The sequence below is a fragment of the Solanum stenotomum genome, chromosome 3 (assembly GCF_019186545.1).
Source record: "Solanum stenotomum isolate F172 chromosome 3, ASM1918654v1, whole genome shotgun sequence".
NCBI classification, from domain to species: Eukaryota; Viridiplantae; Streptophyta; class Magnoliopsida; order Solanales; family Solanaceae; genus Solanum; species Solanum stenotomum.
This window is the reverse complement of record NC_064284.1, coordinates 8,744,261-8,771,053: the sequence shown is the minus strand read 5'-3', so window position 1 is coordinate 8,771,053 and position 26,793 is coordinate 8,744,261. Positions and strand designations below refer to the sequence as shown.

The 26,793-nt window shown below is 30.6% G+C and overlaps 3 protein-coding genes and 1 pseudogene across 7 annotated transcripts in view; 3 read left to right on the top strand and 1 right to left on the bottom strand.

Moving 5' to 3' along the window:
* The window catches only part of LOC125860917 (uncharacterized), a 72,422-nt gene extending 60,857 nt beyond the window's left edge, over positions 1 to 11,565 (bottom strand). The window contains exon 1 of one of the 2 annotated variants that reach the window (XM_049540966.1): positions 11,215 to 11,565. Coding sequence is in view for 1 of the 2 variants with exons in the window: in XM_049540965.1 (XP_049396922.1) it covers positions 10,829 to 10,966 (138 nt within the window). In the remaining variant the exon portion in view is untranslated. Of the gene's footprint in view, positions 1 to 10,828 lie in introns of both variants that reach the window. The other variant, XM_049540965.1, reaches the window with a different exon arrangement.
* LOC125860904 (calmodulin-binding protein 60 A-like) overlaps positions 1 to 26,389 on the top strand; it is a 28,902-nt gene extending 2,513 nt beyond the window's left edge. Inside the window, exons 5-8 of the mRNA XM_049540950.1 lie at positions 25,306 to 25,350; positions 25,422 to 25,582; positions 25,914 to 25,974; positions 26,250 to 26,389. Of these exons, the coding sequence (XP_049396907.1) occupies positions 25,306 to 25,350; positions 25,422 to 25,582; positions 25,914 to 25,958 (251 nt within the window). The 3' untranslated portion in view covers positions 25,959 to 25,974; positions 26,250 to 26,389. The remainder of the gene's footprint in view (positions 1 to 25,305; positions 25,351 to 25,421; positions 25,583 to 25,913; positions 25,975 to 26,249) is intronic.
* The window catches only part of LOC125860890 (calmodulin-binding protein 60 B-like), a 102,595-nt gene that overhangs the window by 29,241 nt on the left and 46,561 nt on the right, over positions 1 to 26,793 (top strand). The window lies entirely within an intron of this gene.
* LOC125860900 (calmodulin-binding protein 60 A-like) lies at positions 17,558 to 20,471 on the top strand (annotated as a pseudogene).

Here is a 26,793-nt window from a genome sequence, read left to right as displayed (position 1 = left end):
GCAGTTTGCAGGTAAAGAAATTGGATGAAGCAGTAGATGAGGCAAAGAGTAAACTTGAGTTGAAAAGATATGTGTATCCCCGAGAAAATCCACAAGTTAAATATACTGAGGTGGGAGAATTGATTGGACTACTCAATCAACGGGGTCACTTCGTTTCTGTCCAACAGCTCACCCCAAATGAAAAGGTTCCTATTTTACCCTTTTTCATTTCCTTTATTCCAGTTGAGAATTTTTTTTTTGATAGGAAGCACTTTTTTTCCTATAATAGACTCAAATTAAAATATTAGTGTCCGACTGAAATATGTATGTTCCAAAAAGAAGGTAGTACTAATGACTGACTTGCCTTTTGACTTCATCTGGTGGTAGACTATTGGCATGGAAATGGTGAAAAGCGGCTTTCAAGATGACCACCAGAATTCTAAAGTTTTATTGGATGATGATACTTCTACTTCTAATTTGTTGGTGAGAAGAGCCTTTCAAGATGATGATAATAAAGCGGCTGATCTTGATGAGTTTAATAATCGATTCACTTTCGAGGATTATAATTATCCAAGTGACACACAAACAGTGCTTAATAATGTTACTAATTACATGCCAAGCACAAGTTTAATAGTTAACAATTATGACAATATAAGCCAAATCAATAGCTTATCATCACCAAATTTTTCTGATGCATTACAACATCAATTTGATCCAGAAAACTTCAACCACCAAGATCTAATAATTTCCCCAAGCATATTCTGGGACGACTAACTATTACTCTCTCCATCCAACCATAGTTGTCCACTATACTATTTTGAGATGTCTAACAATACTTGTCTAGTTTATGAAATCAATGGATAGTTTTACACTTAGTTCCTAATTTACCATGTTTCATTGATTATAGTCATTTCCTTATTGTATTTTTCAAGACATTGTATTTATTATATTCAAAGGTTGATAGAGTAAAATTACCCTTCTATTTATAGTTTTGAAGTGTGCAAAGTCAATAGTGGGCTAATATTATATTTATTTCATTGATTAATCGGTTGAATGATAATTATAAGTTGACTTGAAGATGAAGGAGTCTCATATAGAAAGTGTGATTATAAGGGTAACTTTGTCATTTTATATTTTCATTACTTTTGTTACGCCTAGTTTTGGCAATTAATTTACACAAGGGGCATGTATTTATTCTAAAAGGTCAAATTTGTTACGATAATTACAATTCAAATAAAATTGAACTCTTAATGTATATTACATGAATCATACACATTTTAGATAAACTTGTTACATCATCTCTTATTCGAAAAGTCAAATAATCACTCTTTTGAGATACCAATAGTATATCGCCACAATTTTTCTCTATTTCTTTGTATTGTCTAGGCAAATGAATGTCTATTTTAAACTCACACGTTTTAAAAAAATACTATATTATAATAAATAAGTACATGTTTTAGCCTCCAAAATAAGTTCATGAAAAATTATGTCTTTATAAACAAAAACTACTCTATGAAAAGGCATCAATATAATTTACTGTCTCCCCCGTTGTTTATTAATTTGTCCAACAAAGCAGCCGCCATGGTTGAACATATATTTGACCAACAGATCAGGCAATTTGGAACAATAGATAGGTCATGTTAACATCAACATTTATGTGAAATAGACAAGTCCATATTATAGTTTCGAGTCAATTAATTATTAGTGGCTAACTGACTGTCACCATTTGTTTGTTTTTTAAAAAATATAAACACTCTAATTAACGAATAGACATATAATTAATTAGTTGATTTATGTTATGTCGAACCAATATTTCCCTTGTCCAACATGTTCTTTTTTTACGAAAATTTCTGCCTTTTTCCCGCGATAGATGACCATATAATGTTCAAATTACTAGTATTACACTATCTTTAGAGTTTAGTCCACGTACAAGTCACCTATTAGAGTTGTTTCCGCATGCATATAAACAGTGTCCCATTAATTATGATTTATGAAGTTTAATTCTATTGATCAGTACTATAATCACTATAATAATTCTCGACCAAAACATATAAATACATAATTTATTAAAGGCTTTACACCAATTCATGAGCAATTAAAAATAACAATCAAAAGATAAGCCAAGTGGAAAGAGAAATTTTAATACTTGAAAAATGCTAAAACAAGGCCAAATACATATACAACCCCTCTAACTTGCCCTCATTTTTCATTTTGGCACTCTAACTTAGCCTTGTTCCATTTTAACCCTTAAACTCCATTTTTTATGTACCATTTTAACATGAAATACTATTTTTATGATTTCTTTATTTTTATATATATTCTTCAATTGCAACTTCTTATTTTAAATCGCCATGTGTCAGTTAATTTTAGTTTAAAAAAATAAAAATTAACAAAATCTAATTCTTTTTAAAAAATAATAATTTTTTTAAAGAGTTTTATGTATTTTTATGTGAAAAATAACCGACGAAATTGTGTTGGTTTTCTTTCTTAAAAATCACCGACAATCTAACAAATTAAAGTTAGTCGAGTTTTAACATTTTTTAGTAGTGTTATTAGCAATGAACAAGAGTCTTTTTTACTTGTATTGAAGATGAGTTTTTTTATTCGTATTGATTTATATTAAAAATAAAAAGTGAGTATTTGCGTTAAATTTAGATAGCCTAGATGATAAGAAATAATAAATAAGTAGTGTTATTTAATTTAATTGAATGTTAGAGAAAGAAAATCAAAGAATTTTCGTCAATTTACTTTCATGCAAAAATACAAAGAAATCTCAAAAAATAATATTATTGCTTGAAAAATTTTATGTTCGTTCGCGAATGTTTAATTTTTTTATGAAAATTAACAGACACATGTCTATTTTTATAAAATAAAAAATTGCAATTGAAGAACATAAATAAAAAAAATCATAAAAATTGGTATTAGTGTTTAAATGGTATAGAAAAAATGGAGTTTAAGGGTTAAAATGAAACAAGACTAAGTTGGAGTGCCAAAATGAAAAATGAAGGCAAGTTTGAGGGGTTGTGTATGTGTTTGGCCCTAAAACAAATACGTCATGTGCAAGATTCTTTCACATTTTTCATCCAAGAGTTGACATAATTCGAATGTAGGTCTCACTTTTTTGGTACATAAATGTTAAATGTGATAGTAACAGATTAGGACAAAAAAGCGCGTGACGCAGGCCCCAAAAGTCAAAACTATGAGTAGAGTAATAAGTAGGTGAGTTATATTTGAAATTACTCTGCGTAAGTTGGTAAAAAAAAAAAACTTTTAGTAATCAGTAGTTTTGTAGAATTCGAATAGCTTAGTTGGTAGTATTACCTGAATTTTCATCTTGCGGGTAAGGTTACGTTTCATCTCCTTTCTTACGTTCCATTTTATTTTATTTTTAGAAATAGTTTCTGATAAATGCTCAATTTAAAAACATCACTTATTGTTTACTTCCCTTCCATTACAAAGTGGCCATACCACAGCCAGTATTATTCAAGCCGATGATTTATCTTAATTAATTTCGTAGATGAAGAAGTTGGTTATTGTCTCTAACAATATTAAATAATAATGAAAATTTAATTAAACAAGCCGATGAGTTATCTTAATTTATCCAATCAGACAATTATATGTTTTGGGTGTTATTAATGATGAAAATTCTTCTTTTTTGGTTTTGTCCGCTGGTGGTAAAAAAGGCTTTTTTCTCTTTTTCACACCAACACTACTCCTGATTCTCTATCAACTATCATAAAATCTTGAATTTTATTTTAGCCATTTCTTATCCTTTTTGTAGTTTAATTACAAAATGATGAGTCATTTACTTTATTTTTAAATAGTTTTTTTTAAAGAAAATGTCTTTCTAAAGTTTAACTGATTAAATATGTGAAAATTGACGGAAAATATTTTCCATCCTACCAAACACACCTTAGATGCAACTTATTATTCTCTATTTCTTGATACAACATTTTTGTGCTAAAAAGTATTACAATTTACCAGTTGTAAGTATTGAATGTACTCATTACTTGACTAATTGACGTAACTAGAAAAGGACAAGTACATACTCGTATTTAACCAAATTTAACCTTAATTATGTTGGGTTTAGTATCTTTTTTTCCCCTTCCTAGGTGGATGAATAAAATACTTATTAGGACCAACTCACTTTAGTCCATAACCCCAATATTATGTGGCATATATAAGGTTTATTTGGTCTTATTTTTAGAAACACAAGAGAGAAAAATCAAGAGAGATTCGTTTTAGAGATTGAGAGAAAAAGAGAAAAATCCCGTTTTTGCTTTAGGAAATTTTCTGCTCAGGCAGTCCGCTTCAGATAGAGTTTGCCGCTTCATTAATCGTTGGATCGTGCTCAAATTTGAACGGGTAGTTTTTAGAATCTGGTTCTTGCAATTCCACATGCAAATTGTCCATGATAGAGATGCCAAGAAGTTGTAATTGTCACAAGAGAAGTATATTCAGAAAGTACTTCGTAGATTCAACATGGACAAAGCTAAGGTTGTCAATACACCTTTAGCTATGCACTTCAAATTGAGTACTAGACATTGTCCTTCCAGTGATGGTGAGAAAGAAGATATGAAGAAAGTTCCTTATGTTTTAGCTGTTGGTAGTGTGATGTACGCAATGGTGTGTACAAGATCAAAGTATTGTTAGCTATTTTCTTTCTAATCCGGGAAGAGAGCATTGGAATGTTGTAAAGTGAATTATGAGATGTCTTTGTGGCACTTCTAGTTTGAGTTTGTGTTTTGGTACAGGGAAGCCTATTCTTTGTGGTTACACTGATTCAGACATGACTGGTGATGTTGATACTCATAAGTCTACTTCAGGCTACTTGATTACTTTTTCCGGGTGAACTGTGTCTTGGCAATCTAAGTTGCAAAAATGTGTTGTTTTATCTACTACAGAGGCTGAGCTTATTGTTGTTGTTGAAGCTTGCAAAGAGTTGATCTGGATGAAGAGATTTTTGGGGAAACTTGGTTGTGCTCAAGAGAGATATGTGTTTTATTGCGACAGTCAAAGTGTTATTCATCTTGATAAGAATTCCACATTTCATGGTCGGTCTAACCACATTGATGTGAGGTATTATTGGATTCGAGATGTGTTGGGTTCTAAGTTGCTTGAATTTGAAAAGATCTATACCAATGATAATGGTTCCGACATGATGACTAAAGTTTTGCCAAGAGGGAAGTTTGAGGATTGTTGGGTTTAGGATCTTTATTTTTTCTTTCTATGTGGATAAATAAAAGTCTTATTAGGACCCGCTCACTTTAGCCCATAACCCCGATATTATGTGACATATACAAGACTTATTCGATCTTATTTTCAGAAACACAAGAGAGAAAAATCAAGAGAGATTCATTTTAGAGATTGAGAGAAAGAGAGATTCGTTTTCTGCTCAGGTAGTCCACTTCAGACAGAGTTTTCCACTTCGTTTACCGTTGGATCGTGCTCAAATTTATATTGGTAGTTTTCAGAATCTGGTTCTTGCAATTCAATGGTGGAGATCGGATTTGGAGGTCTGTATCTTTTGATTTTCGGGAGTGAACAGTAGCTCATTTTTGGGTGAAATCTCTCCTTTGATTCTCTAGTTTTAGTGCAATCTTGTTTTGTTGTTGCTCGTTGTTTGACACCTGTTTTGTGGCCAATTTGGAGAACAATTTTGTAACTCTTGGTGTTTATAGTGGAGTTTTAGGTCCTGTGATCTTTTTACTCTTCACATAGAAGGGTTTTCCACGTAAATCGTTGTGTCTTGTGTGATTAGCTTATTCTTATCTTGTTGTTTTTATTTGGTTAATATACTTGTTGTCCATTCTTCGTATTGCTTGATTTCGTTTGTCTTCTCTTGGTTCAAATTGAAAGGAATAGTTAGACTTGGGTATTATTTCACTGTTTTCATGTCAGGCATTCTTGTTAGTGCATTGCCTTTCCCAATAAAGTAGTATCAGAGCATAGGTTATTGTTCATTATTAATTTGAATGATAGATGCAAATATGAGCAATATGGTTTTTTTGAATGGTAGTAAGTATCATATTTTGAGAGACAAGACGAAATATCTTCTATTACTATATAAGAAGAGTGAATAAATTCACTCTTCTCTTTCGACACGTGGCACCAAAAAAAAGGAGAGGGTTGAACATAAGTGTGAATGTGAGGGTATTTTGGGTATTTAAAAATACCCTCACATTCACACTTATCTACTAAAAATAATAATAATAATAATATATATATATATATATAATGTATAATATAAGTAGTAGATAAGTGTGAAAGTGAGGGTATTTTGGGTATTTAAAAATACCCTCACATTCACACTTATCTACTAAAAAAAATATATATAAGTAGTAGATTTAAATATATTTAAAAATAATATAAGTAATACTATACTTAGTATGCTTAAAAATAGCAAAAACTACATAAAAAGTACTACATATCATATTACAATAATTAACAATTATTTGACACTTTCAATTCTATCAATGCCATATAAATTAGGATAAAAAAGGTAACATTTATATTCAAAAATAATATAAGTAATACTATACATTACAATAATTAATAGCTTAAATATTTAAAAGTTATATAAAAAATTTAATTGACTCTCTAAATTCTATTGCTACCACATAAAATGGATTATATGATAAACATATATTGTTTGAAATTGACGAAAAAGAAACTATAAATTACAATAATTAACAAAAAAAATTGTCGGCTCCAAAAAATCTATCAATTAAGAACATATATTGTTTCAAATTGACGAAAAAGAAACTATAAATTACAATAATTAACAAAAAAATTCTCTCGACTCCAACAAATCTATCAATTAATGCCACATAAATTGGGACATGGAAAATAACATATATTCTTTAAAAATTAAGTTCAAAATGTACTATAAAATACAATAATTAACAACTTAATATAGTAAAGAGACATATAAAAAATGGTTAATATTTGAAATTTTGCATGTGCCACGTAAATTAGAACAAAGAGAGTAATAAATATTATTTTCAAAATTCTGTAAAAAAAAGGTACTACAAATCACAATAGCTAACAATTTAAAATATTTTTAGAATCATATAAAAATTTCAATAACTTCTCAAATTTCATAATATATGACATAAGAAGAGGGAATAACCAATATATTTATAAAAAGAAATGACATATAAAATGAAATGGACAGAGTATTAGTTTTTGAAAATGGAAAAGGACAAAACACATATAAAATTAAAAGACATATAAAAAAAAGTTGGTTTAACTCTCAAACATAAAAAGTAACATATGTTATTAAAAACTTTAATAAAAAGTACTATAATTTACAATAAATAATAACTTAAAATATCTACAAGACAACAAAAAAAAGACTAATTTTTGTACTGCTTGTGTCACATAAATTAGGATTGGGATGATTTTAAAATTTTAATTTTGGTTATACATTATAAAATAGCCGAAAAATTGAATGATATAATTTTTTTAAAAATAACCGAATGAATCGTCCTATCGATAACCCTAATGTTACTTCTACTCTGTTTATTTTTACTTAAATTTAGAAAGATATGTTTCATTTCTACCCTCAATCTTATCGCTACATTTATTTGCTATTTGAAATTGAAATTAAAAAGACAAATGACAAATAAGTTTTTATATTAGCTCACTTATGAGCAAAATATATTATAACAATCTTTACTAATTTTATAACAATACATAAACTATACTCTCTCCGTCCCATATTAGATGGACACTTCCAACTTTACACGGTGATTAAGAAATCATTAATACATTGGAAGACTTCACCATTTTGCCCTTTGTTTATATCAATGCACATTGAAATGAGTTACAAAAAATACACATACAATATAGGAATGGTCATATTAATTGTAGGGGTAAAATGGAAAAGAATTAATTAATTCTATCCTAATTTAATAAGTGCTCAAATAATATGAAAATTTTTTTTTTAGTAAGATTCTCATTTAATATGGGACGGAGAGAGTAACAATATAACTTTATTAGCTGCCCGGGCTTTCTTTACTAGTTTGTTAAGAAAATGCATTTACATGTGTTTACCTCTAATAAACCCAGTCCATGACGGATGAGGAATGAGAATTTGAACACTTACGGGTTTGTGGCTATATTAGACAATGGATTGAAGATAATGTTTGAAATCACATTGTGAATGAGACACATGACAGAAGTTTGTGGGACAAGCTCGAGACGATATATGCTCCGAAGACTGGCAACAATATGTTGTTTCTATTGAAACAATTATTGAATATCAGGTATAAAAAGGGCACTCATATTTCTGATCATATTAATGATTTTCAGGGTGTTCTTGACCAGCTATCTAGAATGAATGTAAAATTCGATGAAGAAATATAGGGACTATGACTTCTTAATACTTTGAGACTCTTTTGAAACTCTTCGAGTATCTTTGACTAATTCTGCTCCAAGTGGTGTTGTGACCACAGAATATGCTAAGAGTGGTGTCTTGAACGAAGAGATGAAAACAAGATCTCAAGGCTCAACTTCTTCCACTTCACACTCCGATGTTTTGGTTACTGAAGATAGGGGGATAAACAAGTTCAGATGTCAGTGTGATAGAGATAAAAGTAGAGGTAAGTCAAAGTCTAAATACAAGAATGCTATATGTGACTATTGCCACAAGAATGGGCTATCAAGAAATATTATTTTAAGTACAAGAGAGATATGAAACAACAAAAGAAAGAGGGTGACAATGAAAATTGTGTTGTTGTTGTTGCTAATGATGATCTTCTTGTTTCTTGTGATGAAAATACCGTCAATCTTGTTCGTGATGAGTCTAGCTGGTTTGTGGATTCTAGTGCTACTTCTCATGTCACGCCTAGGAAGGAATTATTTTCTTCTTATACTCCAGGTAATTTTGGGATGTTGAAAATAGGTAATAATCATGAGGTTGAAGTTCTTGGTATTGAGACAATTTGTTTGGAAAGTAGTAATGGTTCTAAACTAGTTCTCAATAATATCAAACATGCTCCAAATGTTCACTTAAATTTGATTTTTGTGAGATACCTTGATGATGAGGGTTATGTTACTACCCTTGGTACTGGCCAGTGAAAGCTTACTAGAGGTTCGTAGCCCGTGGTCACAAGTTGTCTAACTTGTATGTTTTTTTAGGCATCATTTTTAGAGGCTCAGTTAATTTGGTAGAGACTAATACTTCGTCATTGTTATGGCATAGAAGACTGAGTCATATGAGTGAGAAGGGGATGAACAATTTGGCTAAGAAAAATTTACTTTATGGAGTGAAACAAGCAAAGTTGAACAAGTGTGTTCATTGCTTAGCAGGTAAACAGAAGAAAGTTTCTTTTCAGAGTGATCCGCCTTCAAGAAAACTTGATTTGCTCGAGTTGGTACATTCTGATTTGTGTGGTCCTTTTAAGGTAAAGTCTTATGGTGGTGCACTTTATTTTGTGACTTTTGTTGATGATTATTCTCGCAAACTCTAGGTATTCTCTTTGAAGTTCAAGGATCAGGTACTTGATGTGTTTAAGAGTTTTCAGGCCTTGGTTGAGAGACATACATGAAAGAAATTGAAATGCATTCATTTTGATAATGGTGGTGAGTATATTGGCCCTTTTGATAGATATTGCAGAGAGTAAGGTATTCGGCATCAAGAAAACACCTCCAAAGACTCCTCAGCTAAATGGTTTGGCGGAGAGGATGAATAGAACTCTTGTTAAGAGAATTAGATGTATGCTTTCAGATGCTAAGTTGTCAGATTCCTTTTAGGCAGAAGCACTTAATATTGTTGCATATGTTATCAATTGATCTCCTACTGTTGCTTTGAATGGTGATGTCCTTGACAGAGTTTGGTCTGGTAAGAATGTTTCTTATGATCATCTTGGTCATCTGGCCAATTTTGGAGAACAATTTTGTAACTCTTGGTGTTTGTAGTGGAGTTTTTGGTTCTGTGATTTTTTTACTCGTCACATCGAAGGGTTTTTCACGTAAATCGTTGTGTCTTGTGTGATTGATTTATTCTTATCTTTTTGTTTTTGTTTGGTTAATATGCTTGATGTCCATTCTTCGTATTGATAATTGTATATTATACATATATATTTGTATATATGGCAAGCGAGATTGGGAGAGGGAGGAGAGAGGCGAGAGAGAGGGGATAGAGAGTGGGAGAAAGGTGAATTATATATGTATATAGGTTAGATAATTGTATATTATACATATGTATTTTTATATTTTGGCGAATTATTATATACAAACATGATTAATTTTACAAACTCGAAGTCAGCCCGCGTAATTAATGTATAATGTTAGTCGTGAGTGGTAATTATAGCAAAACTATAGCTATGATGAGTAATTAAGTAGTATAAGCTTGCTTAACCGCGTAATTTTCCCAAAATTAAAGGGGTGCTGAATAAATTTTAGAATTGGGGTTCTATTTTACTTTATTTTTTTTTAAGTGTTCATCGCCTTTTCGGCAGACTTTCCGGCCAGTCACCACCAAACCCCACTGGTCATCCCTCTTTTCTCACTAATCACATCCATTCTCCTCACTGCCACCAGAGAACCACCGTCGGAAACCCCCATTTTTCGAGCTCCACCAGCTCACTGTCGGAGAACAACCAAACCACAACCCTCCACGCTGGAGCACCACCTCCAAATCGCCACCAAAAACCGACCCCAAAACCACCGGAAAGAACCCCCAAACAACCAACATAAACAACTCCTAAACCTAACCCATTTCCGACCAAAATCCCGACTCAAACCACCACCCAAACAACCTCCAAACCAGACCCATAACGCAACCACCAAAAACCCTTCGTTTTTCCGGTGAAAAAGTCACCGGAAACAACCACCAAGAAACCTCCAAACCGCCACCAGCTCCAACCCTTCTCCCTCGAATCGAGCTGGAGCTCGCTAGAAAACCACGAACGGAGGAACAACCATCGCTGCCACTCCGATGCAGCCACGAACCACCAAACGACCCCTCTTTATTTTCCATTTTTCAGACTATACAGCCACCATTGGCAAGCTCCAAATCGGAAGCAAAATAAAACAACAGCCGTTCCCATTCCCTTGTCCCCCTTTACGTTTTATTTTATTTTATAGGTGTTTTGGCTCCAACTTCGGTGAACAAAGACCATGAGCTCAGTCAAGCTCCGGCGAATCAGATCTGACCCACCACCACTCTCATAACGACATAATTCCGATAGCTTCCGGACCTCATAAAAATTTATACTCTGGTAACACCTATTTTAGCACTGTTGGTTCATATTTTTCACATAATTGTTATTGTTTTCATGTGGGTTGCTTGCTTCTAGTAGATTTATTTCTTTTGTTTTTATCTTATTATTATTAATTATATATCCTTATATGTGTTTTATAGATTATGTTTTGTTTACATATCTTTATGGTTGTATGTTTTATTTTAAGTATTATTAGTTCTATGAAGCTATTAAATTAGCACCATTTGATTGTCTCTATTTTAAGAATAGAACTGTTGGGAATTATTTTCATTATCTTTATTTACATTATTAAGTTACAAATTCCAAGATCGGTAACTTTTTATCCTCGTTATTCCTTTGTCTTTTTGTTGTTGATTTTTTTTCACTGTTAGTTAATTTGGCTTAGATTTCATTATTTTGTTTAATTTTGGCTGCTGTTAGTACTTTTCATTGTTTGTGAATCATATTAATTATTAGGGAAAATACATAAAAAAAAAAGTCTCTGAACTTGACACGAAAATTTACTTTAATACTTAAACTTTACGGGTAATTATTTACTTCCCTTATCTCATTTCGCGTGAATTTAATACCATCCTAACGGATGACGTGGCAAAAAAAAAAAGAAAAGTATTTTTTTTGAAAGCGCGTTAAGTTATTTTTTTAAAAAAAGTAATGGTCCCACTTTATATATATAATGAAAAAAAAAAACGAAGCCCACCCACCCCATTCTTCTTCTTCTTCAAACCCCCCACCCCGCTTTCTCAAAACCCCACCTACCCTCTCTACCTGCTTGTCTTTTCTTTCTCAAACTCCCCACCACCCTATCCCCACCCCATCCTTTTTCTCCTTCTTCAAATTCTACTTTGAAAGTACATTTTTTCGTTAAACACATAAACAAAAAGAATCACATTCAAGACCCACATAATTTTTTTTACTCTTTACTTTGGAGATTTGATTTTTCTTAAAAAGTAATGAAATTTTTTGAAAAATAAAGACTTGGGCATAAAAGAAGATGAGGTTTTGTCAACCGATCTATAATGTTAATGGTTGGCAATGGCGATTGAAGAAATGGGTGGAGAAAGTTTTTTTAAAAAAAAATAAAATCACTACAAATAAATGTGTTTTTTCTTGAATTAGTTAAGAATTAGACCTTGATTAGTATATAAAAATAAAAAAAATAAAGAACACCAACAATCGACATGGCATTAAATGACGTTGAGTATTGAAAAAAAATCACTGCTAATGATTTCAATATTTCTTAAACTAATTAAGAACTAAAGATTAACTAGTATTTAAATATTGTGAAAAGGAAAGAAAGAAATGAATTTAAAAAATCAAATTTTAAAGAATTTCCAATGTGGCTATGATGTGGCGCTTATGTGGTGCTAATGTGTCAATGACATGGCGTGTGTGTAATACACTTGCCAACTTGAGACTGGTATTATATTTTTAAAGTGGTATTAATTCACTTCAAATATGTTAAGGGGGCTAAATAAAAGTAAGTTTTCGTGCCAAGTTCGGATTTTTTTTTTATGTATTTTCCCTAATTATTAGCTTATAATTTTATTTATTTATTTATTATGATATGAAGTGATATATCCATAGTGTTTATATTATTTTATTAATTAATGTGTTAGTGTTGCATATTATTGGTTGTCTTTTGCTAAGGTTTCTAGATTCTAAGTTAGCCAATTGATGAAGTTACATGTGATTCTGTTAATACTTTATTGGTTGTTGATTTTTGTATGAAATGAAATTTTGGTAGAAGCAAGCTCTTGGGTCGTTAATTGTATTTTAAAATTGGCCAATGAAAAAATCTTTTCGTCGGTTTTTGAGGCCTCCTCATTTTAAAAGACGGAAACTTTAGTTTAAGTTTATATCCATTATTTGTTGAAATTGGCCCATGAAAAAATCTCTCCATCGATTTTGGAGGTCTCCCCATTTTAAAAGACAGAAATTTTAGTTTTAGTTTATATTCATTATTTGTTGAAATTGGCCGATGAAGAAATTATCGTCGATTTTCAAGGCATTTCATGTTAATAAGACGGATTTTTATTTTGAAGTTATTATTTAATTCATTTATTTTTATTCATATTTATTTAGTACTAACACTTTTGCTAAGTGTCTTCACAGGTACCCGGAGTTGCTTCCCATTGAAGCTATTCGAACAATCCAACAATATTTTTATTCATTGTTGGGTATATATCGATATTAGGCAAATTTTAGGCTGTCTTATATCATTGTTCAATTTTATTACTTGTGTATTTTGGGTGTTTATTATACTTGTATATTTGTTTTATTTTCCTCCTAAATTTGAAAAAAATGAATTTAGTCAGGACCCACATTTGTGGATTTCGACGGATGCCTAATACGTTTCCTTCGGAATAACTTGAACCCCTTACCTAGAATCTAATAGTTTCGTAGATTTTTTAATTGGTTTCCTAGTTTTTCCTAAAATTAGGTGGCGACTCTTTTAAAATTCATTTATTCTTTAATTTTTTTTAAAAATTGATTGTTTTTTGAGTCACCGCGATATTTCGCCCTATTTAAATAGAGTAGGGATGTAAATACTTATCTTCTTCCTCGTTAAAGTTTATTACAATTACTGCATAATCCCTAGTCTTTCAATTTGCAACAGAGTGCATACTATCTTTCTATTTTGTTCGTAAAAGTTGTTGCATTTTCTAATTTCCAAATTTAAGCGGATGAAAATATCAAGAATTACAGTGGTAATTTTCATGTCGTTTCGTTGAGCAACAATAAATAAATATTCTTCTCATTTGGAGAATCACTAGCATGAAAGAAAACTATTTATTTTTTAAATCAATGAAGTTTTATTTTAACATTTAAAATCTAGAAGACAAAACAAATTGAAATCTATCCTGGATACATGACTTTGAAAAGATTAAATAAACACAAATCTCAAAATGTTATGTTGTTTCAGATTTCAATTTTAAAAGTTTAATGGTGGAATTCGTGGTGGAACGAAGAAAGAAAGAGAGAAAATGATGATGGAGATGGAGGTTGATGAGAGAGAGTGAGAATTGATTAACATGAAAGCTTAAATTGGGAATGATTTGATTGTGCATACAATTAATTTTAAGGAATATGACTATCTGATATGGTATCTTTAATAATATATGATATACAATATAAAAAATAGTAATAAATGTAATTGTTAAAAGTAAAGGTAAATAAAGTCAATATATATGGTAGTTATGTATATCTAATAAAGTAGTTTATTTGTTTAATTACAAATATTTACCTTACCTCTTTCTTTTAATATGTTTCGTTATTTGTCTCCAATTTTCTGTTAAGGTTGTGTTTGATCAATTTTCTCATGTTAAAGAGATCAAAACCTTGATTTCTTATAAGATACTCCAGCAGCTCAATGTGTTGTGGGCAAAAAAAATAAATCTCATTAGTTTAGGTCCTAATTATTAAGATTCTCGATAGTTTTAATTATTACTTCATCTATCATATTTTGTGCTTAGGATACATGAGTTTGAATTCACGAAATACATGTATCTGTCAAATTTTAAAATCGAAATACATATTTTATTTGTTTAAATTAATTAGTTGTAACTTATTTCCTTAATTAGAGGAGTAATTGAGATACAAGTATCTACCATATTTCGTGCTTAGGATACATGAGTCTGAATCCGTGAGATACAAGTATCTGCCGAATTTTAAAATTGAGATATATATTTTATTTGTTTAAATTAATTAGTTGCAACTAATTTCCTTAATTAGAGGAGTAATTGAGATACATGTATCTTTACTCGCGAGATACATATATCTATCGATTTTAAAAGTCAAGATACACCATTTATTGCTTTGAATTAAAGGGATGTAACTTATTTGCTTAATTAAAGGATTATAAATTGATGAATAATTAACAACTCAAATGGGTTCACAAAATCCTAGCGAATCAACTCTAACAAGTTTTCCTAAAATAACAAAATCATAAACCATATTAATTCTATAATTGTAAACTTCAACTTCTTCATCAATTCCTTCATTTGTATCTTAACATTTTGGCTTGAATATTGACAGATAAAGACCCTGCAATGAAAACAAACTTAATTTATAAAAGTTTATAAAATCAAACTTTATAGCAATATAAATTATATTTCAAATACATGAACATGATCTAAATTAAGATACATGAGAATAATGACAAAAAGGTAGATAATTTGTTGAAGTTGAGGTATGTTATAGATGGTGGTGTTCATGAGGTCCACTTTATTGCATTGAGAGGTCAGTAGATTAGAGCTTACCTCTGTATTGTGATATTCAATGAAGAGAATATATGCAATGCGGCACACCTTTTTTTATGGCACAAGAAGCTCACAAAACAATCTGATTTCACCATCCGAAGCGTTATGCCTCTGTCTAATTCGAAGTTAAATTTTAATGAGAAAATAAGGAGTTTAAATTTTAATGAAAAAATAATTTGAATTTCGAATGTACCATTAATTAAGTAGTTTAGATTTTAAGATAATTATTGAATATCATATTTTAAGGGATTTGTGTATCTAATAAAATCTTTGAAAATATATGGTATAAATAATAAAAGTGATATTATGTATAATTTTTTTAAATTAGAGATAAAGTAAGTATATACGGTAGTAAAATATGTCTTATTAGGTACCTTTTCCTTAAAATTTTCCTAAGGTTGGTTCCACCATTTGATGATTTTCCTACTAAGTACTATGTCCTCTCCAAATATAAAATATAGAACGCGTATAACGTAATATTCACGGTATGAAATAACAATAATAACGGCCCACCACACAATAATCAGCTAGAACAAAAAGAGTAGTAAGGACATGTACTAAAGGATTTTACTGCAGAACAACTTTCTAAATAAGGAGGGAAAAATCATAATCCGAAGAGGAACAATTAATATCGCTATACTATCTATTCTAATCTATACGATATATTTTTTTTAAAACTATTTTGCAAAGAATAACATATTTTTATATGTAGTAACAATTCAACTTTAAAATGTCTATTCTACTATTAATGATATGATTTATAGTCATATAAATATTTATGACTTATTTTAGACTATAAATTTTAAAAAATTGATTATTTTATGTCAAGTGAAACAACATCACACATAAATTGAGACAAAGAGAGTCACACTTTATGGGCCCTAGTAAAGTTTACTCCAAAAATCACTACGAGCTTAAAATAAAATACTCCATCTATTCTTATTTATTTGTCGTCCTTATGAAAAATAGATGTTCCTTAATATTTGTCATTTCACAAAATCAATACATAAATAACATTATTCTTTCTATTTTTTGCTCTTGAAAGTTATTAATCTTGAAAGTATTAATTTGACCAATATAGTAAAATTAAATAATTAATACATGTTCATTGGTCAATTTATTAATCAAAATAAATTAATATATATTCATTTATTGAAATCTTGACTTTAAGAAAACACTAAATAAGGGTAGAATAGTAAACTTAATTTCTTAAGAAACATGAAATCTAAAATGATGACATATAAATAAGAATGGAGAAAGTAACTTTTAATTTATCTCTATAATTTTTCCTCCAAACTATAATATAATGCACATTTTTCTGTTTTTTCTTACATATCTATATTTATGCTACAGTAAGAGAGTATTTTTCTCAAATGACACGGAGAGGGGGAGATATGTAAATGTCCCCATGTAAATTGCATCGGGGCTTCACAGACGTTTCTTCGCGAGTTTGGGGAAACATACTTATGAAAAGTGGTGGTGCTTCCTCGGCAAGCTTGGGAGTTTCCTGATGAAGCTCCCTGGGTACGAGTTTGACACTCATTCGTCGGAAAATTATATATTTTTCAGTTCAATTAAAATTTTAGTTTTACTTGTATATATTATATACTTTGACTTCTCTAATTTTCTCTTACATGTATTTCTTTTTGATATTTTGATATTTCTTAGTAAAATTTCTAACTCTGTCACTACTTACGAATCTATCAGCCAGTTTCATGGATTTTCGTTTTTCACAGGAAAACCGAAGAGGGATAGCCTAAAAAAATAAATAAAAATGGATGTTGCCCAATAATAACAAAAAATGGGTAACAAAAAAAAGATTGAACGGTTTACAAAATTCTTTTAATTAATTTCTCAAAGCAAAACATCAATTTGTAATGCCTTCTAAAACGAAATTAGAGAGGAAGATTCAGAGGAAAATTCCTAGCAGCTACTGCTAAGTATGAGTAGTTGAAATTCACTTAAAGTAAACAATTTTTTTTTCCTATAAATAGAACGATAAACTCAGTTTAATTAGTGAAAAAAAAATCACAGTACCAAAAATAGTGTATTTTAAATTTTTTCCTAGAGCAAATTAAAAAGCCCTATATGGATCTGGGAGAATATTCTGCTAATAATTCAGTTCCTGTCTCATCTTCATTTCGCAAACTAAGGAAGTCTGTTGCTTCTCTCTTTTACTTGGTTTTATACTACTCTAAATTTCGCAAATCTAAACTTTCGAAATGCAAGAACGATCACGAGAATTATTCATTTCTTTCGAAATGATTTTTCCTTTAAAGAAAAATTAGTGAAACTATTGAATTCCAAAATTTGAGAAAGTTTTTCAACCCACTTTGTAAATTTCACGTAAAAATGTTATTTTCTCTTCTTTGTAAAAGATATAATCAAACACAATTTTTACTTGATAAATTTCAACTAAGTGAAAAATATTTGAAATTTATATGAAGGTCAAATGCCTTTTTAGCATTTTATCTTGGGCTTTGATCAGGTTGTTTAATGCTGTGATCCCGATCGTGCGTTTGAGGAAGTTAATGAAGCGGCTTTGCGTCGATCCAGCTGTGAGCACCAAACTCATTAATTTAAATGCTTTTTTTTTTTTTAATATAAAGAAACAACATGTGATAAAAGAGGTACTCCCTCCGTTTCACAAAGAATGACCTTTTTTCATTTTTAGTCAGTTTAAAAAAGAATGATCTCTTTCTTTTTTTGGTAACATTTTAATTTTAGTTTTCCACGTGACATGCTTAAGACCACAAGATTAAAGGGCAATTTTGTACATTTGACATAACTTTAATTTATGACCACATATTCAAAAGTCTTCTTTATTTTCTTAAACTTCGTGCCAAATCAAACTAGATCATTGTGAAACGGAGGGAGTACTATTTGTTTAGTTAGGGTTTGGATGGTTATTATTGATTGAGTTTTCTGATGGAGTCCACATAAGTAGAACAAGGTCGGTTTAGGCGATCCTCATTATGACCTGGTATTTGAGACGTAAGTTAAGTTCAAAATTTATTTATTTCCAAAATCGTAACATTTATTTTGGTGTTGAGCAAAAGTCTTCACAACACGTGATTCTGTCATAATGGATTGATTGGTTTTGTTCTACTCGGTTTATGAACAAATTATATCCAGATTTTGTCTTAAAGAATTTAGTGTAGATATGTGTTGAGATTTTTTTTTTTTTTATGTTAATGGCTAGTTTAGTTTCTAGATCTTTAGATATGATTTTTAGTGATAATATTAATCTACCTACCAATAAATAATGACTAAGTCAATGTAAAGATGTTGGCGTACCATTTATGTGTCCCCTTTATTGCAACTTGTTAGTTGTTTGTTATGCCGGAAATTCATTGACCACAACAATCATTCTTTGCTTCTTTAATTTCTTTCTGTCAATATAGTGGAGTAATGACTACTTTTATGTATGAATATTTGACTTCTTTAATTAGTGCTCCTAATTTGACTTAATTTGTGCCCTAGAATATTATTTGACACTATCTCTTTTTAAATTTGATATATTTAAGGATTTAATTAATTTACACTAGTACTGCATTTTAATTTATTGTATAAAAGTATAAAACGACTTGTACGATGTTCATCTAATTAAGTTGCTTGTTCAAATACAGGATGTAGAGATTTCAACCATCCCAAGGCAACTATAAGTTTCTCTATTTATTTTTAATTTCATTCATAGTTATTATTGTTTTTCCGTATGATAGTGAGACCTGTATATCTTATTCAGAGAAGTGAAGGAAAATTGAATTTAAAATTACAGTTTTCGAACAACGTACATGGTCCAATATATACTGGGATCCCCATAGGAGATCAAGAGGGCTCCCCCTTAGATCTACATTTAATTGACTGCAGTACTAAAAATATTGTGAATCCTGGGCCAGAAGCATCAACAGAAGTGGAAATAGTTGTCCTTGAGAAAGATTTTACAAGGTATGGTGGTGAAAAATCGCTGATTCGTGGAAATCCTCAAGTCAGCTTGAAAAATAGGAGTGTTTCTGTAAGTCATATTTCATTCAAACATACTAGAAATGCAATGAGAAACCGTGAATTGAGACTAGGTGCATTAAGAGTTGGGACCAGAATCGTGGAAGCAGTCACTGAACCATTCTTTGTCAAGGATCGTCGTAACAGTACGTACTTAATTCATTTAAATTATTATGTATTTCATTTGTGATTGATTTCACTAATTTAATTAATTTACAGTAAGCAAGAGATTGAAGCCCCTATTTCTTCATGATGAAGTTTGGAAACTGGAAACAATTGGCAAAGACGGACCTTTCCATAAACGTTTGATGAAGGAAAACATTAAAACAGTCAACGACTTCTTAACTCACTACTTTTTGAACCGTGAAAACCTACTCAAAGTAAGGCAATTAATTAATGGCATTATCACTCTCGCAACACTGAATTAATTTTTCTTTGTATCTGAAATATTGTTTGTGTGTATAAAGAACCTTGGCAGGCATATGAACGTGAAGAAATTGGATGCAGCAGTAAATCAGGCAAAGAATAAACTTGACTTGAAAAGATATGTGTATCCCCACGAAAATCAGGCAATGGAAATGGTAAAAACAGCCTTTCAAGATGGCCACCAAAATATCAAGGTTTTATTGGATGATGATAGTTTTAAGAATAATGGATTCACTTCTGAGGCTTGTAATTCTGTAACTGACACACAGTGGCTGCAACCAGTGCCTAATTATGTTGCTAATTGCATGCCAAGCACAAGTTTGATAGTGAATAATTACGACATTATAAGCCAAATCAATAGCTTATCAGCAACTTCTACTGGTGAATTACCACATCAATTTTATCCAGATGACAACGACTTCAGCATCTTTCAAGATCTTTCCCCAATCATCTGAAACTAATTATTACATCAGGATTGTTTCATTGGTTAATTAATCTGTTATAGTCGGTGGTGTGGTCGAGTCAGACCGAAGGGTTTCAAAATAAGTATGCATACGAAGAAATCAAAGACGGATCAACATCAACTATATATATATATAATAATAATAATTTAATCACAGTATTTTCCATCAAAAGAAGTTCAGATGAAACTCGAAACCTTACTAGCTAGCTCTGCCCCTGGTGATAGATTGTATTGAATGATAATTATAAGTAAACTTGAAGATCAAAAGTCTCATATGGAAAGTGTGGTTGTAAGGGTAACTCTGTCATTTTAATTTTAATTACTTTTGTTACGCCTAGTTGTGGCAATTAATTTCCAGAAGGGACATATATATGTATATTCTCAAAGGCCAAATTATTTACGATAATTTAACAATTTCAAATATATTTTAAACATGAATCATATACATTTCAGACAAACTGATACAAATTTTTTTATATCATTTCCTATATTCAAAAAATTAGATAATCACTCTTTTGAGACAATAATAGCATAACGCCCCAAACATCTTTCTCAATTCTTTGCATTGTCTAGACAAATGTGTGTTAGCTCCTATTTTTAAACTAGCACGTTTTACCAAAATACTATGGTATAATAATACATGTATTGGCCTCCAAATAAATTCATGAAAAATTATAAGAGTCCTTAAAAATAAATATTACTCTATGAAAAGGCATCGATTTAATTTACCATCTCACCCATTGTTTATTTGTCCAATAAAACGTTAGCCGCCAGGGTTGAATATATATATATATATATATGTGTGTGTGTGTGTGTGTGATAATATGAATATGACCAACAGATCAAGCAATTTGGAAATTGGAACAATAGATAAGTCATGTTAACACATCAACATCGATGTGAAGTAGATATGGCTCTAGTATCAGCGAGTCTATTTCTAAACTCTAGTGACTAACTGACTGTCACCATTTACTCTTTCTTATTTGTCCCTCTAATTAAAAAAAAAATAGATATATGACATGACCCATGTAAAATCCAATATTAACATTTTCCAGCATGTTAACTTTTACGAAAATTACGTTCTTTTTCAGCAAAAGATGACAATATAATGTGTGATTTATGTGATGTTGTTTGATTTAATAAGGAGTTAAAGAAAAAAAAGACTTTTGAAATTTATGGTCTAAAATAGAAGTATGTTATTTTTTCAGACATTAACTAAACAGGATTCCGAGGTCAGGCAAAGCCCCCTTCTATATTTTAAAAAAAAAAAACTAAACAAGAAAGAGAGTCATGTAAATTGAGACAAAAGAAATAGTAATATTATACTATCTTTAAAATTTAGACCATGTATAAGTCACATATTAGAGCTGTTTCAGCATTCTCATAAACAAATTATTGTCTGTATACAAGCCATTAATAATGAACTTTAGTTCTATTTATCAGTACTATAACTATAATTCTCCACCAAAACATATAAATTCACAATGTATTAAAGGCTTTACATCTAGATGTTGAAGGTGGTAAGATATTAGGACAACAAGCGCGTGACCCCAGCGTCAAAAGTCAAAACTATGAATTAATATGTTGTAAGTTAGTAAAAATAATCTCTTGTCTTTTAGAAATACCTAGTTTTTCTTAACGTGCTCAAGCTAAAAACATCACTTATTGAGAAACGAAGGGAGTACGTGGAAAATTTGAGTTCTAGTATTAGTCCTTAGAAATAACTAGTTTAATTAACTTGTTAAAAGTTGATTGTATAAATTCTACATTGTTTTTGTGAATCAGCCCGACTTGGTTTAGTGATAAATTGACTCTTCTAATGATATTAGCATATCCAATTGATGTAGAATTTGTTCACTGCCCTTTCCATTACAATGAGAAGAAGATGCTGGGTTGTTACACAATTTAACTTTTTTTTAAAAAATAAATAAATTATGTTACACAACTAAATAGAGTCTAATATCTTTAATTACTTGCAGCGCAACTGCGCAAGCTTACCATCACTTTCAAACAATTAATTATTTTTTATTAATTTTAAAAAACTATTGTTTGTTTTGGGTGTTATTATTTATGAAAACTCTTCTTTAGTCTTGCTGCTGGTAATAAAAAAGGTTTTTTTTTCTTTTTACACATTATATTCCTGACTCTCCGACTATTATCATATCATAAAATCCTGAACGTTACTTTAGTCCTTACTTATCATTTTTTTTTAATTTTTTTTTTTTATAAATTGTTTTTTAAAGTTTTACCAACTTAATATGTGAAAATTAACGGAAAATGTTTTCCTTTCGTACCAAACACACCTTATATGCAACTTATTATTCGCTATTTAATTTCTTGATACAACATTTTTGTGATTGAAAATAGTAGTAATTGTACTAGGTACTGAATGTACTCATTACTTGACTAATTAACGTAACTAGAAAGGACAAGTACAGAGTACTAAACGAAATTCAACCTTAATTAATCCCTTGTAAGAGACTTCCCTTAAATGGTTCACCATCTGTATCTATAAATAAAGATAATTTTAGAGACTTTTACGGTTCTACTAAAGTTTAGGCTTATAAGTTATAACACATCTCTTTAGAGGAAAAAACAATTATTTTTTCTTAATATGTTAAAATTAACAAGTAAAAATAAATGATTATTTTTAAAATAATGAACAAGTAAAAAAACTGAGCAGGAATAATAATATAAATATAATGATTTTTCTAGATAAGTTTTCATTTTGAAAATATATTGAAAATAGTCTCATTAAAAATAATTAAGCACCAAAAGAAGTGAGGCTAAATGGATTCGAGCTCACGTCGCTCACACGTGGGAATACCTCACTTATCCATCTAAGCTGCGCACACATAAGTGTTATGCCTTGTCACTTTATAGTATATACGGGTAATAATATTGCCAGATAATTTGATAAGAAATTTAAAAAATCTATACTAATATTTTTTTATTTTAAAATATACTGATCTTTTTTTTCATTTTTTAATTAAAAGATATTAAAGCTAAAAAGGTAAAAATGTTAAAAAAAATTGAAAAATAACATAGATAAAATATCATTCTGGCCAAAATGATTTTTTATATACATGTACTTTGTGTTGTCTTTTAATTATTCATACCTATTTAGCAATAACTAGTTTGACTTGACATGAAGATTAAGAAAATAAGGAAAACTTTTTAATATTGTGATTCTAAATTAAGTTATGTTAAATATATCAAAATGTTTTTTAATCTTGTGGTGTTAATAAACATTTTATATGGAAAGTTGAAATTAAAATGTCTAAAAAAAGAAAAAAAAAAGACCATTCATTTTTAAGATAGAGTGAGAAGTAAATTACATTTGGGTTTCACTGATGTTTCTCCGTGTACAGAAAATGTTTTACGCGTTTCGTGGATCCTTCCCAAATTATAATGTATAACTATAAATACAGTATACACGCTAGATTGTAGTTAACAAACAACACTTTCTCATGGATCTAAAAAAAAATTCTCCTAGTCATTCAGCACCTCAAGGGGCCTCATTTCATAGGTTAATTTTTCAGATTTCTGAATAGCGTTTAATATTCCTGAAGATTTATAACTGCGTATTTACTTGAATTCAACCAATTTGATTAATTTTACTTTATTTTGGGGTTGTTGATGATCAGGTCCGTTATGGTTGTGCTCCAAGGCTTGCGTTTACTCAAGTCAATGAGGCGGCTAAGCATTCATCCAGCTGTGAGTAGCATCACCATCAAATCTATATTTAATCGCTTGTGATTGCTTTCACATATTGTTTAATTTATTTGTAATGCAGAAAAAGCTAAAATGACTTAGCAAATATTAGTACCGTGTTAATCAAATGTGTTAACATATGAGTACTATTACTTTCACTGAAACGGAGGAGATGATTAACTTGAAATGGAACGGAGGATGTAGAACATAATCTGAAGCAAATACCACAGGAAGTCAATTTGTTGTGTACGAGCCAAAATAGTTTTGACATCTTTAATTCTAGAGATGGAGAGTCCTTTCTCTTACTTACCCATAGCCCTTGTCTTAGTGACTTTTCTTCTTTTCTAGTTTTTTTTTTCTCTTTTCTGGGAGTACTAAAACAATATAGATTTTTCATTTGTCAATATAGTAGATCTGCCTAGATTTGATCAGTAATTCTTGGCTATAGAAAGTTTATGTGACATGGATGCATAGCCCAACTCGATCTGTAATTTGATTGTATGAATCTTCCTCTTTTTTTTTTTTTTCTGGGTAAAGGGTTTTGGTAATGCTTATCATTACGCCTTGGTCATTTAGGTGTTTTATTTCAATCTCAATCAAACTTTTTTGTGAAACTATACAGGTTGTAGTAGTTGAACCGAAACCTGATGAGATTTCAACCGGCCCAAGGCAAGATAAGCGTCCTTTATATATATATATTTCATTTTGATTATCATCGTCGTTATTTTCATTAATCTTGTTCCAGCCTGTGTTTGATACACAAATTTGTGTTGATACACAAATTTATGATAGTGGAACTTGTACATATTGCACAGGGAAGAGGAGGAAAACTTCAATCCTTGTGATCAGTGTGAATTACGGCATTTAAAATTAAAATTTTCAAACAACATGATAAAAGGTCCAGTTTATACTGGGGTACCCATAGGTGAAGATCTGGGCAATACCTTAAATCTAGATTTAGTTGATTGCCATACTGAAAATATTGTTAAATTTGGGCCTGAAGCATCAAGTAAGGTGGAAATAGTTGTCTTTGAGAAAGAACAACTCAGAACAGTTACAAATTGGCTGGATGGAAAATCACTGATTCGGGGAGATCCTCAAGTCAAGTTGAAAGACGGTAGAGTTTCTGTCAGTCATATATCATTCAAACATACAAATGTATCGATGAGAAAACGTGAGTTCAGATTAGGTGCAAGAGCTGTGGATAATTGTGATATTAGAACTAGAATTATTGAAGCAGTTACTGAACCATTCTTCGTTGTGGATCGTCGTTCCAGTAAGTACCTTGCTTTCCAATTAATCACGTACTTGTTCCATTAATTCTAAATTATAGTTCGAATTTTGCAGTGCCCAAGAGCAAGAAGCCTCTAAAACTTGATGATCAAGTTTGGAAACTGCCAACGATTGGCAAAGGCGGTCCTTCTCATCAGTGTTTAACCAAGGAAAACATTATAACTGTGCGGGATTTTTTAACTAACTACTTTTTGAACCGTGAAAAGCTACTCACCGTAAGATTTTATTTATTTATTTATTTCTCTTAATTGAAATCGTTTCAACAACATCTATCTATAGTTGATAATTTGGATGAAAGGCTCATCCAAATTTTTCATGATATGTATATACTGTGTTGCTGATTCTGTCCATCATATCTAATCTGGACCAACAGTGGCAGAATAAATAAAATTTAGTTAGTAAGGACTAAGGAGGCAACTTATGTCTCTCTCAGCTGCGCTACCTATATATTTCTTGTCTATATATCTTTTTAGTTAATTCCATCCACCCAGGCTTTCACTTTCCGTCACTGGCAACGCGATTCAAACTATAGCTTGTACTGAGCAGGAGACTACTGAAATAGTCCAGACCGGATCGGATATGATTTCATGATTTTACCTACTGGCCGGTAGGTTAATTTTTTTTTTTTTGAGGTCGTCATAGCTAGTTTCTACTTTTTTACTAGTTAAAGAGTTATGAATTGAAACTCCTTGCTAGCTGTTTTAATTTGATTTTTGTCTTCACTAGTAGAGTATCTTAGTTTTTTTAATAAGGCCAATGTGATGGTTATGTTATACAAAAGAAAAATAAAAAAATCTCTGTTGTCCAATCTAAGTGCATTTTTTTTTTTTTTGTCTTGTTTCATTATGAACTACTGAAACATTTTTGTATATATGTATAAAGATCCTTGACAGGAGCAGTTTGCACGTAAAGAAATTGGAAGAAGCAGTTAATCAGGCAAAGAGTAAACTTGAGTTGAAAAGATATGTGTATCCCCGAGAAAATCCACAAGTTAAATATACTGAGGTGGGAGAATTGATTGGACTACTCAATCAAGGGGGTCACTTCGTTTCTGTCCAACAGCTCTCCCCAAATGAAAAGGTTCCTATTTTACCCTTTTATTCCTTTTAAACAGTTTGCTTCAATGTTTTGAGTCTTGGAAAAAAAAAAATCTGATAAGGAAGCGTTTTTTCTGTAATAGACTTTACGCGACTCAGATTAAAATTAGTGTCGGACTAAAATATGCATATTCCAAAAAGAAGGTACACTAATATTTTGTCACGCGTAGTACTAAACTTGCCTTTTGACTTCATCTGGTGATAGATTTTTGGCATGGAAATGGTGAAAAGAGGCTTTCAAGATGACCACCAGAATTCTAAAGTTTTATTGGATGATGATACTTCTAATTTGTTGGTGAAAAAAGCCTTCCAAGATGATGAAAATAAAG